Below are 17,500 nucleotides of genomic sequence, written 5' to 3'. Positions count from 1 at the left end.
CCATGATCGGTCTATGGTCAAGTTTATTAACAAAATACACTCCCAAAGTTTTGGAGTTGTAAGCAACACTGATGATTAGATATATTTTTTTCTCCTTTTTTATTGTTTTTCCTTGCTAACCTCGGCAATCTTTCTCCAACCCGCACAGCTTCGCACTCCGGAGATGATTTGCCAAAAAGTCATCAGAGGAGAGTGACCCTTCGAAATGACACTATTTCAGTCGTGGAAACTAGTGATTTGCAGAGGGTGCTTATTCTTCAAGAAAAGTTACCTTGGCAATGAAGACCGAAATTATAACGGTGGTTTGATGATTGCAACCCCTAGCTAGGTCTCGGGAAAGGCTTCAGCACTCGGCATTGCAACACGTCCAGTCCGGCAGTGTTGCAGAAACGAAGGGACTAAAGTTCTCAAATGGCCCGGTCATTCACCAGGTGTTAATTCGATCGGCTTTGTGGTCTCTCAGGAAAAAAACAGCGCAGAGAATCATTGAGGGCGAAGAAACGGTTAACAATGTGGATAAAACAAAAAAAAAACAATTCGAACAAATATAACCGTCGGGGATTTTTAAGCTAAGGCGCGAGAGATTTTTCCCTTGATTGCGCCTCGCGAGCGACAGATATATCCAACTGTCTCTTCCTGGAAGTGTGCGTCTAGATCCGGGACATGAGAGCCATTGGTTGGGTTTGTGAGCCTTGGTTGCCATGGTATCCAAAATGCCGTGCAGGTGAAGCTGCTTCGATTTCGATTATTAATTAGTTTTTTTTTTATCAGATATTGGGGAGGGATAGTTTTATTAAGCTTCTTGGGTAGAAGAGTTGTGTATATTAGTATTACCAAAATACTACTCTTTCGTTCACATTTTTTCCTCTTTCTCTCTCTCTCACACACTCACACTCACACCCACACTCACACTCACACTCACACTCACACTCACACTCACACTCACACTCACACTCACACTCACACTCACACTCACACTCACACTCACACTCACACTCACACTCACACTCACACTCACACTCACACTCACACTCACACTCACTCTTACACAATATATGATTGTTTACTGATTTATTGATATTTAGCGAAAATGATCCCGTGTTTGTTGGTATTCACAAGTGTATGAGTGCAGGTGGGGCGAGAGAGAGAAACGAGCGTCTCAGTGTTTCCATTCTAAGCTCTGATGAGGCGATATGATGGCAAAGGTTGGTGTTACTACCCTGCGTGGCGACTCCCGCTTCCCCCCCCCCCTTCCTCTCTTCCTCCCTCAGGTGGAGCTGGTGCCCCAGGGAGAGTGCCAAGTGCGCGGTTGGGGCATTAGGTATCTCGTGATTGTGTAAATGTGTTTTGTTGGGGGGAGGAAGGCACACGGGGTGGAGGATGGGCGAGGAGGGTCCTTGTTGACCTCGATGGCATACTCGGGGCACAGAGCGGAAGTTTGGGAGGTTTGCTCTTCTGTCATCGACGTAGTAGCCGGAGCGCTGGGCATTTCAAGTCGAAGGTGTGATGCGTTTAAGATTTGACATGACACCACGCTGGGATATGTCCATAGTTTTTCCTTTTTTGTAACCACTTGAATTTCTTGAAAATTTCCCGCCTATAATAACTCGTTGACAAATATTTATTGAGACGCTTTCGAGGTGTGCATGAGCAAACATTTGATTACTGATATTTACATGCCGAGGTGAGCCAGTTGACAGGGGGAAGCGGCCAAAAGAGAAAATAGCTCTTTCTCTTTCTTCTGGCAAGGGTCAAGGAGTCCACTCAGGCCGCACAAGTGTGTCCTTAGGTTGGGTCATGTTCCTTAGTGTATGAGCCAGCGACCGAGCGAATAGCGAATGTGAACCATAATACTGGAAGAGTTCCTTATGCGTGGCGACTTTCTGACAGCGTCGTCAGAAAGAGAAATGTGTTGTTGGTGCCTTCGGCCGAGTGTGTTATCCGAAGTTGATCTGAAAGTAGCCGTATCTGCTCTATTCTCAGCCACCAAAATAGTCCGTGACCGAGGACTTTGACACACGTACGATGCATCCACGTGACTCGAGATTTTAGAGGGCACCCGTACACAAGGGACACGCCTGCTCGAACACGTGTGTTATTGCGATCGGGAAAGCAAGCGGCTGTACTCAATATATGTGTGAACATTTTATCATATTTTATAAGTAAAAAGTTTGGGGACTCGTATTTTTTGCATGAGTTCTCATTAGTTAACTTTGTTTTGTATAAGTAATTTTAACTTCTTATAAACTGAGGAAATCTGAAAGTAGGGAATCGTAAACTACGCCAACGCTACCGTAAGAAGGGTTCATGGAAGGACAGAATAAACGAGAGACACGAAACGTTAAATAGAACAACTGACGTAGTCTCTATTAACATTAAAGAAAAAATAAGGTTAGAAGTCAAAGACTGGGGTTGCCTCTGACCTTCGGCCGCAAACCCCTAGCTATCACTATGAGAACGCTCGCTCTCGTTATCACGGCGGTGACCTCCGCCCTCCTAAAGGCGCGCTCTCTCCCCCGCACTGCGTTCTGCTGCCTTTTGGTTGCAAACGAAGACAAGCGATCGGCTGTGAATGAAGTGCACTCTCTCTCTCTCTCTCTCTCTCTCTCTCTCTCTCTCTCTCTCTCTCTCTCTCTCTCTCTCTCTCTCTCTCTCTCTCTCTCTCTCTCTCTCTCTCTCTCTCTCTCTCTCTCTCTCTCTCTCTCTGTCTCTCTTCTCTCTCTCTCTCTCTCTCTCTCTCTCTCTCTCTCTCTCTCTCTCTCTCTCTCTCTCTCTCTCTGTCTCTCTCTCTCTCTCTCTCTCTTCTCTCTGTCTCTCTCTCTCTCTCTCTCCTCTCTTCTCTCTCTCTCTCTCTCTCTCTCTCTCTCTCTCTTCTCTCTCTCTCTCTCTCTCTCTCTCTCTCTCTCTCTCTCTCTCTCTCTCTCTCTCTCTCTCTCTCTCTCTCTCTCTCTCTCTAGATTGCGAAGTAAAGCGTGAGGCGGAAGCGGTAGGGAGCATGTCTTGTCTGGGTTTTTGATGTAGCCAATCCGGGGCTGCAGGTTTTGTAAACACGGAGTAATCAACACCTTCGGGCAGAGCAGAATGTACCACATGTGTAATCACAAGTGTTCAGGGTTGATTACACAGCGTATGATGAGCTTATATCACTTTTTTTTTTAGCATAATAGAGATCTATTTTATCTACAAATCGTGTTGACACTTCAGGGTGCTCCAGCAGGGCGGGGACACGGTGGCCAATAACCCTTGCTTATCCCCGGGGCCCCGATCTCTTCCCAGGTGGTCATGGGGGGAAGAGTTGTAATGGATGCAGTCAAAAGCCGAGGGAGGAGGGTCGATGTGTAGTATCGATTGAGGGACCCCTTCCCCCTCGCCCCTCCTCCCCTTCCCCCCTCCGCCTGACCCTGCCATTCGTATCTTTCTCCCGCTGTCCTCCTTCATTTATATCTTCCTTTCCCTTTTCCCTTTCCCCCGTCTCTTACCCACAACCCTTCCCTCTCACATCCCTCTCTCCCTCTCCCACCCCTCTCTCCCTCTCCCACCCCTCTCTCCCTCTCCCACCCCTCTCTCCCTTCCCTTCCCTTTCTCCCTCTCCCTCCCCTTTCTCCCTCTCCCTCCCCTTTCTCCCTCTCCCTCTCTCTCCTCCCTCTCTCTCCCCCTCCCCTTTCTCCCTCTCCCTCTCTCTCCCCCTCCCCCTCCCCTTTCTCCCTCTCCCTCTCTCTCTCCCTCCCCCTCTCCCTCCCCTTTCTCCCTCTCCCTCTCTCTCTCCCTCCCCTTTCTCCCTCCCCCTCTCTCGCTCCCCCCCCTTTCCCCCCCTCCCTCTCTCTCCCTCCCCTTCTCCCTCTCCCTCTCTCTCCCTCCCCTTTCTCCTCTCCCTCTCTCTCCCCCTCCCCTCTCTCCCCCTCCCCCTCTCTCCCCCTCCCCCTCCCCTTTCTCCCTCTCCCTCTCTCTCCCCCTCCCCTTTCTCCCTCTCCCTCTCTCTCTCCCTCCCCTTTCTCCCTCTCCCTCTCTCTCCCCCTCCCCTTTCTCCCTCTCCCTCTCTCTCCCCCTCCCCTTTCTCCCCCCCTCTCTCCCCCTCTCTCCCTCTCCCCTTTCTCCCTCTCCCCCCCCCTTTCCATGGATGACGCATGAAGGGCGGTCGAGACAGCGGGGAATCGTCTTCCGCTTCTTCACCCAACGGCGTATTTTTATCCCGGGCTCCACAAAGATCAGGCCACCTCCTGACTCCGGAGCTGCGGTGACAGATTGTCGGCCAGTTTTGAGGGCAACGCTCTGCATTTCGGACGGTAGTGCCTTGGCCACGGGCCTCGCCTTCTTTTTATCTGGCTTCACCGTCTATTTGTTTCTCCAGGTTTAAATTCTGTTGGTTGTCCCCATATCCATGGCGTTTTCAATTTTTTTTTTTATAGACATGATGATCCTCTCTGTGATCGGTCAGAGGGATGATGATGCTATATGCTTTTAACGACTTCGTATAATGCGTAAACCTGTTGCGTCAGGCGCGTACATACCTTATCGGTCGGATCAAAAGAGCGGGAAAGAGCCTGCGGTCCCGTGTTTGGCATATCACGTGCAGGTTGTTTTCGAGTGAAGCACTCTTGTGTCTATCGCATGCCACGTGTCGGCCACCAATACGAGGTTAACTGTGCCCGCATCACCCATCACCGTATGACAAGTCACGCCACTCACTCGAGAATCATATGATAGCTATTTTAGAGTGTGGGAGGAGAGGGTGTTAAAGGCAAGGGGTAGAAGGCCTATTGGGGACGCTGTTAATCGGTCTAAATAACATACGAGTGACAGGAGGCACCTTGCATAGGCCGATGGAGGGACGTGGTTCGTCGAAACGACAGCGTGTATTGCGCAATTTGTTGCTAAGTACAAATATAGCCTGCTAAAGCCAGAGGAACGGGGCAGTTGGAAGGGAGCATGGGATTGTGGTGGTGGAGGCTATCATAGAATTGGCAAGAGTTTTATTATATCATGGCCGCAATTACCGCTTCCTGCCTTATCGGGCGTATGAGAAACTTCAAAGATTTCATTCTGTTATCAACGTTTTTATTGGGGTTTAAACTGATTCATCAACATCGACTTTGTTGTGTGTATTAATACGATTTAGAGTGAGTGGGGCGTGTTTCTTCTTGTTCTTACGTGCAGTTAAAAAGAGAGGGAGGAAAGAAAGAATCGCTTGGCCGAGTGACGGTGGGCACATGCCAAGGATTATACCGAGTCTTGGCTTAGAGAGGCAGGTGGCAGGAGGACCCGATAGAGCGAGCTCGAGCGATCATTAAGAGCGTGGCCGTTGTCGTGTGAGGCCGCGCCTTTTGCGTGTGTCTCTCCCCGTCGTATCTGCAGTTGAAAGTGTTGCCTTGCCATATGGCACCAACAAGGTAGATTCGCTCGCCTCGCCACGCTTGCCGCCCGTGTGCCCGAGAGAAACCTTTTACGTCCTCCGCCACAGATGGGCCTAAACTTGAAGCCAGATAAATGAGCGACATAATAAGAGTGAAAATAGACATGTTTTTAATTATCTTGGGACAAAAACTGGACTCGTGGTTTGGTGTGAGATGTGCGTGGCAGTATCTTGATAGAGGCCGGTGGCAAAGCTCGGCGGTGAGAGGTCACGCGAGAGACGACGGCTTTTTCATATTTATGTAACTGCTCTCTACAGTTACAAGGCCTTCGTTTCTGTATATATCGGAATAAAAATTCTAATGTTAATATATGTCAAATGTAAATGTCGCCAAGTGCTGTGGAGTTGAGAGCATCATCACACCTAATTTGACCAAGCACCCCTGTGACTGAAATTTGGTCAGTGAATAGTGATGCCTAATGCTGAAGTGATGGACCAGGTTGTGTGACCTCGGAGTCATGGCGCATTAATAAAGATACTAGGTCACTTTTTTAAAGAATAGAGATATCACATCTTTTGATCGATAGGTAGATAGATAGAAAAATAGATAGTCATAGTTAGATTGATGGATATATTGATTGATTGATAGAGGGATTGATAGATATAAATAATTAATTGGATAAAAAGGTTGGGGGGAGGTAACCAATCATTAAGAGCAGCAGACAACTGAGAATAAGAGTAAGGAATGTTTTCAAACCTGGAATGACATACATGCAAACACTGATAAAGTTTGATTAACTATGTTATTCATTTACAGTTATGATATCGTGTCTTCAGAAAATATGTGAATGCTTGATGATCAAGATTTAGAAGTGAGAGTAATGTGAAGTTTATACAGACATGTTGTATTGAACTTTTTTTTCAAGTGAACTAATAAGGATTGTTTCTGTACAAGACAGTGATGTGACACAAAGACAGGACAACTCACCTTAAGTTAGTGCAGTACAAATTCCCATAGCTGTGATAGATCATCGTTCAAGTTTAAACAAATACAGAAACTTTGATCCAAAAGAAGAAAGTACAATTTGTGATGTGATAGAAAACAAACCAGATTTACACACAAACTTAGTTAATTTATATCTGAGCCCGAAACCGTTCTATAACACTTCGGAGTAAATAGACTCGGAAAGGATTGTGTGCGTTGTGACTTTGGTTTTAGACCCACTGTAAGACTTAGGCTCTGTCTCTCCAGTTAGGCTTAGAGAGCCTGTGATAGTAATAAATCGCCATGCTCTGTGATTACAAGATAGTTTTCCTGGAAGTCTTCTCCACAACGACAAAGGGCAGGTGAGGTTGCTGATGCTGAGAAAATGGGATGTGCAATAACTGAAACTTGTTTGAAAGGGTTCTTTCCTTGCTCCAGCGCTGCGCTATAGAAACCAAGAAAAGAGTGATGTTTTTTTTTTTTTTTTTTTTTTTATGAATAAAGACGTATTAATATACAAAACTTTTATATTATGCATCCTTCTTCAATTCCGAACACGAAAGATACCGTTTGTTGATGTGGCTGATTTCCTTGGTGCTTGAAGCATGCAGGGGGTGTGGCTCAGTTGAGGTTGTGATGGGGCAAGTTGAAGTGGATGACTAGCTTGCAGATGGTGTCATAAGTTTCATTTTTGTTTAGGCAGATAGATTTTTCTTTATTTTAAATTCTTGGGAGTAATCTTTAATGTAATAATGAAAATTTACAATCAATGATTTTATTATAATCAGAGTAAATAGGGATACTTGTGATCAAAATTGACTTATTGTTTGTTCATTTATCACTAGATGTGCTCTATCAACTATGTTTGTACTAAATGATGTAAACATCAGCACAATGTTTATATGAAAAAATGTTTTTTATGGCAGTTTCTCAGTCTTAGGCCTGTGAGACGGCTGAGGAAAAATGTACAGGATCTGTTCATTTCACCCTGTAATGCTTCAGTTTTAAGGCACTATCTCTTCAAAATAACTATTATTGATTACTTCATATCCTTTTCTAGTTTCTCATACAGTGTATAAGATGATATTTATTTTTATTTTATTTTATTTTTTTTACCAACCTGATAATAATAGATGATAAGTTCTATGATTACAAAGATGATTGACTGATTGGAAAGCTGATATTTGCAGAATGCTGATAGTAACATGATCGCAGAGATCAGGATATTTGTTGGTATACATTTATACTAAAATTTTATCTGAAACAGCAATAAATAGTGTAACAGGTGTTTTACATGACGTAGAGGTAATAGATTACTGTTTTTATTTTTTATTAACCTTTCTGCTATCTTTTTATTCAACAATGGCTAGTTAAACCAAATATCTGAAATTCACCTTTTCTTTCAGTACGGAGTGTAGTAGTATGATGGGAGGTATGCGCCACTTCTCAGTCCACCTGGGTGCAGGGCCGCGGTGGTGGGTTTGATGCCCCCCATGCCGCCTACATGTCTACTAGTGCAGAGGGCAGCGGCGTGGGGAAACCATCAGAGCCCCCTGTGGCCGGCACGCGGTCCAAACCTGTGTCGGTAAGGAAGTCTTCTCTTTTTGATGCAATGAAGGAAGCAAGCTGTCGAATCCTTTTCACTTCCTTAAATCTATGATGTCCACTGGGTAATTCTTATATTGGGAGAGAGTCCAGTGTTGCCTGCAAGATGTGATTTGAGAGAATACAACTTGTTAATTTGCTACACACCCTTGTTGAAAGTACACTTGACTTCCAGGGTACTGAAGTAGTGTCTGCAGCTCAGAGTGGGTGTGCCCATTTGAGCTTTGAATTCCAACTGGCGGAGCAGACAACGGTTGTGTGGGAAACTGTTGTAGTTGGCCGTCGCCTCTACTTGTCCATTGTACACTTACCAGAGGGCAGCAAGGAGGCGTTTGTGTCACTGCTGGAGTATGCTGAGGAAGTCCTTGGCTGCTCTCATGTGCTAATCTGCTTCAAGAAGGATCGCAGTGATCGAGGTTAGTGATTATTTTAAGGATCTTCAGTGTTCATTTGTGCATTTGATATGAATGGTTTTATTTTAAGCTTGCAGATTAACAAAGCTTCATGTTATATTAGTCACATTCACTGCAACCTGAATGGATTTGTTGTAAACAAATAGATGCAAACCATATTAAGTTCAATGAAGAAAATTATGATTGTACTACATTGTATTTTTTTTATTTTATTTTTTATCCATATGTCAAGACAACTCTCACAACTCTCGCATCTTTTATTTTGATACTGAAACTGAACTTGCTTTCCAGCTATGCTCATCCGCACCTTCATGTTCCTTGGGTTTGAGGCCATTCCACCTGGCCATCCGATGGCACCCGCCAACAGTGATCACTTCTACATGCTCTATGAGATCGAGTAGTATTGTCACAGGTCAATGTTTCTGTATTGTGGTTGGGTTTTGATAGGATGCAGATTGTTCTTTCCTCCTCTCATGAATGAACAATATCCACAAGTTTTGTATTTCACAGGTTTTGATTTTTCAGACATGTCGGAAGTGATGGTTTAATAGAGGGAGTAACAATGTGCAGCCTATATTACCCAAGAATTGTCTGGTTTCCCCGAGCTGAGTCTTGTTGTTGTGGAGTGTGTTGGAAATTGCTTCGTGGCAGGTAGAGGGCAGAGAGTAAGTGCCTTACTGCTGCACCACTTACGAGTAACTCACAGAATTGCCGTATTGACGTACGGCTTCCTGTTACTTCACCATAAAGACTGGAGCAACATGTAACTTGTATTGGGCAGGCATTCTATAGTTTGAATATATATATATTTTCTTCTTTCTTTGAGTGATTTTATATAATAAGGAAACTGTGGACCAAAGATGTTCTCTCCCGTGCTTGTGTTTGAGGTTTCATTTGTCAATTCATTCGGCATATTCTTATGATGTGCAAAAAGTGTGCCCTAAATAGTAGTTCAATAAGGCTTATTTTAGCATTCCTAAATTTGACAAGAAAATGAGCATTATTGATCCACGGCTTGACTTTGCTGATGGCATCAGTGATCAAAATGGCATTCTACGATCTGATCCTATATCAAGCTCTTTCCAACGAACTCCACCATAACCTCTGCTGTTTGCTACTAGTAGGACATGTATAAATACAAATTTCAAAAATATAATAAAAAAAAAAAGTGGAAAACACTAAAATGTAAAAAAAAAAGATGACAAAAAAGAAAAAAACAAAGTTGATCTTCATTCCATGTATGTTTTTTGAATCTTTGTAGATTCCCAGTATGTTATTCTTTCATTTTATCACATGTGATTCTACCATTTTATTCAGATATGTAGATGTGCAGTTTACAGTGGCACTAGTAGTTCTTCACGAGTCACCATTATGATTTTGTATTATAAGAGATTTCCTTTCATTGTACTGGGAGAAACAATCAGTGATTTCTTTTGTTCATATATTCAATAAATCACACAATAACTGTAACTTTTTTTCTCCTGATGAAGCATTTATGGAAAAAGATTTTATATTAAGAACCTTTTTGTTTACCTTTTTTTGAAGATATTTCAGTTACCTGAAAGCGATTGTTTCTTGGAAAAGATTTGCTTAATTTTTGTTTTTTATGCATCATCTTTAAGATGATGAAATAGTAACAGATGTGGCCTTCATCAACACGTAGATAACAGGAAAGGTTTAATGTACAAATCATGTACATAAAAAGTTAAAATAACATCTCCAGTATTTCGGATTTACATTTTTCCAGCATCACACATTTAGTTAATTCTTTTAGTTGATTATTAATTTTGTATCATAAGTAAAAGTCCTTTTACTGGAAAGTACTGTTAGGAAATAGTGCATTGTTGGTAGTAACTATTTTTTTCTTGTATGGAAGGTAGGGTTTAACAAGTTCACTTGTAATATTGCAAATAGAATTTCATGAAGTCAAGCTGTGTAAGAGAAGTTGTACTTGAATTATAATGGAGTAGGTTACTTGTTGACTATGAAAAGAACGAAAAGAAAGCAAATTGCGATATAGTGAAAGAGGAATTTTTAAAAAACATGAGGGCTTAAAAAGTAATTACTATTAACCCTCTCTGGACGGGTGGTACACTACTGTACCGCTCATTCAAGGGCCCGGTTGCCAGGTGGCACCATATGGTGCCAGTCATTTAATTGATTTAGGCCTAAGCGTTCAAAAGCCCCGGCATTGTGACATGCAAGGCTGGAATGCCCCCGTCGTGAGTGGGTTAAAGATTGTAAACTGATAATGACTCAACTAATTTCTTGCATACACGAGACTTGCATATTCATTAAACTGGACTGGTACTACAAATATTTTGGAATCCTGGAAATTATAAAGTATCATGAATATATCTTTTTTTAAGTGATCCTTATATGAAATCAGTTTAATTCAGAATGAGTGTACTGTGCCTATGAAATATAATGAAGTAAAGTATGTTTTTCTTTCATTTTTTTCCTTTTAAAATATTAATAATATGCAACACATATTCACTCAAGGCTAAGTGTACATTTAGTATACATGGTCCAACTTGACAAGTTAATATTATACAGATTATGAGGTTCTATTATCATTTTAAAAAGATTTGCTGAAAGAACATTTACATAGAGTGAATAATGTCTTTGCTCTTTGACAGGAATGTGAATTTCCTTCATGCTGCATTCTAGAGATTTTAAATGCCAAATGTAACAATTTGGGTCACTAGATGTGCTGGAATAAGAAAAATTCAGGATTAACCCATTGATAGCGGATGGCAGAATTTGCTGTCATGGCAGCATCGGTTGTAAATGCAGATGGCACTGTGCCATACAATGGACATAAACACGCCACATGACTGTTTACATATTTTATTAAAACTGACCAATGGGTTAGAATTACCTTTTGAGCTTAAGATTGGCTTTGACAAAACAGTACTCTTTTCACATAGCCTTACAATTGGAAAATTATTAGTTGGATGACCATCTTGCATATTCCTTGAATTATTTTACCTATATGATAATGTCATCTCAATATTATAAGTCATTCATTTTAAATGGAAATGTTGCTGTTCTTTTTGGTTCTAAATTTTCCAAGAGTATTATCATTATTTGCATTTTGGATATTATGATATCGCCCTTGATTTCCATTGACAGGTGATATCAGTAATGTTATTGATTTTGTATTTAAACCTGTATTATTTGCTCTCTTATGTTAAAATGTCCCCAGACAACTGGACATGGCCAGTTGGCAGGAATGATCAAGTCTGCCATTAGGCAACTTTGAAAGGCACACTAGAGGAATGCTTGTGCTGGTAGTTTAGAGAAATTGCCAGACTGACTGTACTACTCTTAACCACCTACATGCTGTACTGGTTACTGTCAGTCAAGTCTGCCCACTTCTTGACTCAGCTGTGTGGTCAATACCAGGCATGGCTGATTGTGTGAACAAAGTATTCTATAGAGCAATGTAAAGGACTAGAGCTACAGGGAATACAGAAAGATTCCTTTAAGTGCCACGTGCTTAAAATTGCAATAGTGCAAAATGATCCTAAAAAAGCAAACACATGCTCACACACAGTATTTTTTTTTATATAGTACATATATACAGGAAAAATGTAGTGTGACTGAATGAGACTACATTATATGTGAGGTGAATAAGAAGATAACTTTTATAACTATTTTTGATGATGCTGGCAGCAAGTGATGGACACTTCTTCCATCCATATACTAGATTGTAAGTAATAGGCCTATCTCTAAAGTGTAATTGCTTTGGGTGTGCCTAAACTAGCATGTAAAGCCATGTGCCATTTACTAGTGGCTAACAACTTAAAGGTAAATGTATAAAAGTTAACATTATATGTGCAAGATCAATTGATGCTGCAAGTCTCAAATAACTTCACACTCTGAAGGTGTTATGGACCCTGGAGGAAGATTTGCACTCCTTCGAATCTGATTTTATATACATATAAAACCCTACATGACATGATTCATCAAATCAAGCATTTTACCAATTATGAACCACCAGATTTTTCACTGGTTCACAGTACCTTTAGTTTACAATTGTAAATATAATTTTTTTTTATTGTCTAATAACAAACATGTCATAATATAAATATAAGGACTTATCTGCAATAATTGCCAAAAAACTGCTGCCGTATTTCAAGTTCTATTGCCAAAGAGCACCACCCGCCCACTCGTACCAACCTATCCAATAGGGGCGCGAACCATCGGGGAATGGCGAAAATGCCAAATATTTCCTGATTTTTATTTTATGCCGTCTCATTTAACCGTTTAAAGAGTATCTTAATGATGGTTTACAGCTAAATTTATGTAACAATGAAGTACGATTATAATGTATAGTATACTACATATTTTGAGACTCCAGTTCATGCGTGAAAAAGTAAAACAAATACCACCATATGTAGTTTTGATAAATGGGTGATAAATAATTGTCTGAATCCTTTGGCTTTGATTACATTTACTTTTTAACTCGTAAGAAACTGAATTTACTAAGTGTTTGACATGAGAAACATTTAAACAGCAATAAAAAGTCTATTGGGTGTATTTCTATGTTCATTCTCAGGGCAGACTGGTAATCAAAGGCTGTTAAAGTATATAGTCACAGAGTAATGCGTTCGAATTTGTTTAGATTTGAATGGCAGCAAGTGGTCTCTTCAGAGAAAACTGAAGTAAATCAAGTCGGTAACTCATATAAAACAATAAAATATCCGAGTTTAATTTATAAACAGTTATAACCTATAATGTTTGCAAATCATAATATTTTTTGTGTGGTGCGATATCCATTTTAAACACGACTTCAGTAATACACGCATAATATGCGTATATTGCAATGAAAATCATCATAAAAATATCATGAAAATATTATGAAAAAGTATAGCATACCTAGGTGAATAAGCCTAGAATAAATTTTGATTTGATTGATGTGTCATGAAATGCATTCTATGTTTGCACAAATATCTATTTACTGACTGCTAATCTGCGCAACTAGTTTTTTGAAGAAATAAACTTTTTTTCATGCTTAAAGTAGCATGATGTTAACATATTCAGATTCACATTCCGACATGAATTACTTAAAGCAAACAAGAAATGTATTTGTCGTGTTTTATGAACTCAAAAGTGTTTTTTTCATCAGAAGAAGTAGCAATTAACTGTAAAAAAATATCTTTCAAAGGCGCGCCACAGAGAGGTATGGGTCACTCTGTGACTGATTTTGTTCGAGCGGTACGACACTTTCGCTGTCGTACGCCCGACAGTGCCCATGAAGATGAAATGATTTCAAGACTTTGACGCTGCAGATAAGGCCTATATACATATGAATATACATACATATGTATATATAGACCTTATCTGCAGCGTCAAAAGGCCTTATCTGCAGCGTCATTATCTGCAATAATTGCCAAAAACTCGCAATAACTTGCTGCCGTATTTCAGGTTCTATTGCCAAAGAGCACCACCCGCCCACGCGTACCAACCTATCCTTTAAAGGCGCCAATACGCATGCGCGAACCATCTCCGAATGGAGAAAATGCCAAATATTTCCTGATTTTTATTTTATGTCGTCTCATTCAATCGTTTAAAGAGTATCTCAATGATGGTTTACAACAAAATTTATGTAACATTGAAGTAAGATTATGATGTATAATATACTGCATATTTCGAGACTCCAGTTCATGCGTGAAAATATAAAACAAATACCACCATATGTAGCCTTGATAAATGGGTGGTAAATAATTGTTTGAATCCTTCGGCTTGGATTACATTTACTTTTTAACTCGGAAGAAACTGAATTCACTAAGTGTTTGACATGAAAAACACTTAAACAACAACAAAAAGTCTATTGGATGTATTTTTATGTTCATTCTCAGGGCAGACTGGTAATCAAAGGCTATTGAAGTATATAGTCACAATCAGAGTAATGCGTTCGAATTTGTTTAGATTTGAGGGGCAGTAAGTGGTCTCTTCAGAGAAAACTGAAGTAAATTAAGTCGGTAACTCATGTAAATCAAATAAAATACCTGAGTTTAGTATTATTTACTGTGATAACCTATAATGTTTGCAAATAATAATAATTTCGTGTGTTGTTTGATATCCATTTTAAACACGACTTCTGTAATACACGCACAATATGCGAGGATAACTTTTGTTGCAATGAAATTATCATGAAAAGTATAGCATACCTAGGTGAATAAGCCTAGAATAAATTTTGCTTTGATTGATGTGTCATGGAATGAATTCTATATTTGCACAAATAAGATCTATTTACTGACTGCTAATCTGCACAACTAGTTTTTTGAAGAAATAAACTTTTTTTCATGCTTAAAGTAGCATGATGTTAACATATTCAGATTCACATTCCGATATGAATTACTAAAGCAAACAAGAAATGTATTTTATGAACTTAAAAGTGTTTTTCATCAGAAGAAGAAGCAAATAACTGTAAAAAAAATGTTTTTCAAAGGCGCGCCACAGAGGCAAGGGTCGCTCTGTGAGCGTGACGGCTAGTTTTGTTCGAGCGGTACGACACTTTCGCCGTCGTACGCCCGGCAGTGCCCATGAAAGTGAAACATTTCAAGACTTTGACGCTGCAGATAAGGCCTATAATTGCCAAAAACTCGCAATAATTTGCTGCCTATTTCAAGTTCTATTGCCAAAGAGCTCGATCCAGTAGGGGCGAATGGCGAAAATGCCAAACATTTCCTGATTTTTATTTTATGTCGTCTCATTGAACCGTTTAAAGAGTATCTTAAAGATGGTTTACAGCAAAATGTATGTAACAATAAAATAAGATGATAATGTATAGTATACTGCATATTTCGAGACTCCAATTCACGCGTAAAAATGTAAAACAAATACCACCATATGTAGCTTTGATAAATAGGTGATAAATAATTGTTTGAATCCTTTGGCTTGGGTTACATTTACTTTTTAACTCGTAAGAAACTGAATTTACTAAGTGTTTGACATGAAAAACATTTAAACAACAACAAAAAGTCTATTGGGTGTATTTCTATGTTCATTCTCAGGGCAGACTGGTAATCAAAGGCTATTCAAGTATATAGTCACAATTAGGGTAATACGTTCGAATTTGTTTAGATTTGATGGGCAACAAGTGGTCTCTTCAGAGAAAACTGAAGTAAATCAAGTCGGTAACTCATGTAAAACAATAAAATACCTGAATTTAGTATTATTTACTGTGATAACCAATAATGTTTGCAAATAATAATAATTTTGTGTGTTGTGCGATATCTATTTTAAACAAGACTTCTGTAATACACGCACAATATGCGAGGATAACTTTTGTTGCAATGAAATTATCATGAAAAGTATAGCATACCTAGGCGAATAAGCCTAGAATAAATTTTGCTTTGATTGATGTGTCATGGAATGAATTCTATATTTGCGCAAATAAAATCTATTTACTGACTGCTAATCTGCACAACTATTTTTTTGAAGAAATATACTTTTTTCATGCTTAAAGTAGCATGATGTTAACATATTCAGATTCACATTCCGATATGAATTACTAAAGCAAACAAGAAATATATTTGTCGTGTTTTATGAACTTAAAAGTGTTTTTCATCAGAAGAAGAAGCAAATAACAGTAAAAAAAATGTTTTTCAAAGGCGCGCCACAGAGCCACGGCTCGCTCTGTGAGCGTGACAGTGCCCATGAAGATGAAATGATTTCAAGACTTTGATGCTGCAGATAAGGCCTAAAGCTACATATGGTGGTACTTGTTTTACATTTTCACACATGAACTGGAGTCTGGAAATATGCAATATACTATACATTATAATCTCACTTCATTGTTACATAAATTTTGTTGTAAACCATCATTAATATACTCTTTAAATTGTTGAATAAGACGGCATAAAATAAAAATCAGGAAATATTTGGCATTTTCGCTATTCGGCGATGGTTCGCGCATGCGTGTTGACGCCCCTATTGAATAGGTTGGTACGCGTGGGCGGGTCGAGCAATAGAACTTGAAATACGAGTTTTTGGCAATTATTGCAGATAAAGACTCTGCAGATAAGGCCTTATGTATGTATGTATATATAGGCCTTATCTGCAGCGGCAATTTCTTGAAATCATTTCACTTCATGGGCACTGCCGGACGTACGACTGCGAAAGTATCGTACCGCTCGAACAAAACCAGCCGTCACGCTCACAGAGCGACCCGTGCCTCTGTGGCGCGCCTTTGAAAAACATTTTTTTTACAGTTATTTGCTTCTTCTGATGATGAAAAACACTTTTAAGTTCATAAAATACATTTCTTCTTTGCTTTAGTAATTCATATCGGAATGTGATTCTGAATATGTTAACAACATATTACTTTAAGCATGAAAAAAGTTTATTTCTTCAAAAAACTAGTTGTGCAGAGTAGCAGCCAGTAAATAGATCTTATTTGTGTAAATATAGAATTCATTCCATGACACATCAATCAAAGCAAAATTCATTCTAGGCTTATTCACCTAGGTATGCTATACTTTTCATGATATTTTCATTGCAACAAAAGTTATCCTCGCATATTGTGCTTGTATTATAGAAGTCTTGTTTAAAATGGATATCGCACAACACACAAAATTATTATTATTTGCAAACATTATAGGTTATCACAGTAAATAATACTAAACTCAGGTATTTTATTGTTTTACATGAGTTACCGACTTGATTTACTTCAGTTTTCTCTGAAGAGAGCCTTTGCTGCCCATCAAATCTAAACAAATTCGAACGCATTACTCTGATTGTGACTATATACTTCAATAGCCTTTGATTACCAGTCTGCCCTGAGAATGAACATAAAAATACACCCAATAGACTTTTTGTTGTTGTTTAAATGTTTTTCATGTCAAACACTTAGTAAATTCAGTTTCTTACGAGTTAAAAAGTAAATGTAATCCAAGCCAAAGAATTCAAACAATTATTTATCACCCATTTATCAAGGCTACATATGGTGGTATTTGTTTTATATTTTTACGCATGAACTGGAGTCTCGAAATATGCAGTATATTATACATCATAATCTTACTTCAATGTTACATAAATTTTGTTGTAACCCATCATTGAGATACTCTTTAAACGATTAAATGAGACGACATAAAATAAAAATCAGGAAATATTTGGCCTTTTCGCCATTCGGAG

The 17,500-nt window shown here is 39.6% G+C and overlaps 1 protein-coding gene across 11 annotated transcripts in view; it reads left to right on the top strand.

Annotated features, from left to right (window-relative positions):
* Positions 1 to 10,793, top strand: part of Oda (Ornithine decarboxylase antizyme) — a 23,847-nt gene extending 13,054 nt beyond the window's left edge. For 4 of the 11 annotated variants that reach the window (XM_043005638.2, XM_043005639.2, XM_043005641.2 and 1 more), the window contains 3 exons: positions 7,742 to 7,920; positions 8,116 to 8,356; positions 8,645 to 10,793. In XM_043005638.2, coding sequence (XP_042861572.1) covers positions 7,840 to 7,920; positions 8,116 to 8,356; positions 8,645 to 8,754 — 432 coding nt within the window. In that variant the 5' untranslated portion in view covers positions 7,742 to 7,839 and the 3' untranslated portion in view covers positions 8,755 to 10,793. Of the gene's footprint in view, positions 1 to 4,183; positions 4,349 to 5,242; positions 5,809 to 6,167; positions 6,698 to 7,741; positions 7,921 to 8,115; positions 8,357 to 8,644 lie in introns of those variants that run through there. The other 7 variants (XM_086536494.1, XM_086536496.1, XM_043005642.2 and 4 more) reach the window with 7 other exon arrangements.
* Positions 10,794 to 17,500: the final 6,707 nt, after the last annotated feature.

The sequence above is a fragment of the Penaeus japonicus genome, unplaced genomic scaffold, assembly GCF_977035675.1.
Source record: "Penaeus japonicus unplaced genomic scaffold, GWHDUDI00000001_assembly GWHDUDI00000004, whole genome shotgun sequence".
Lineage (NCBI taxonomy): Eukaryota > Metazoa > Arthropoda > Malacostraca > Decapoda > Penaeidae > Penaeus > Penaeus japonicus.
The sequence above is the reverse complement of the archived record's forward strand: the minus strand, read 5'-3'. Positions and strand labels throughout refer to the sequence as shown.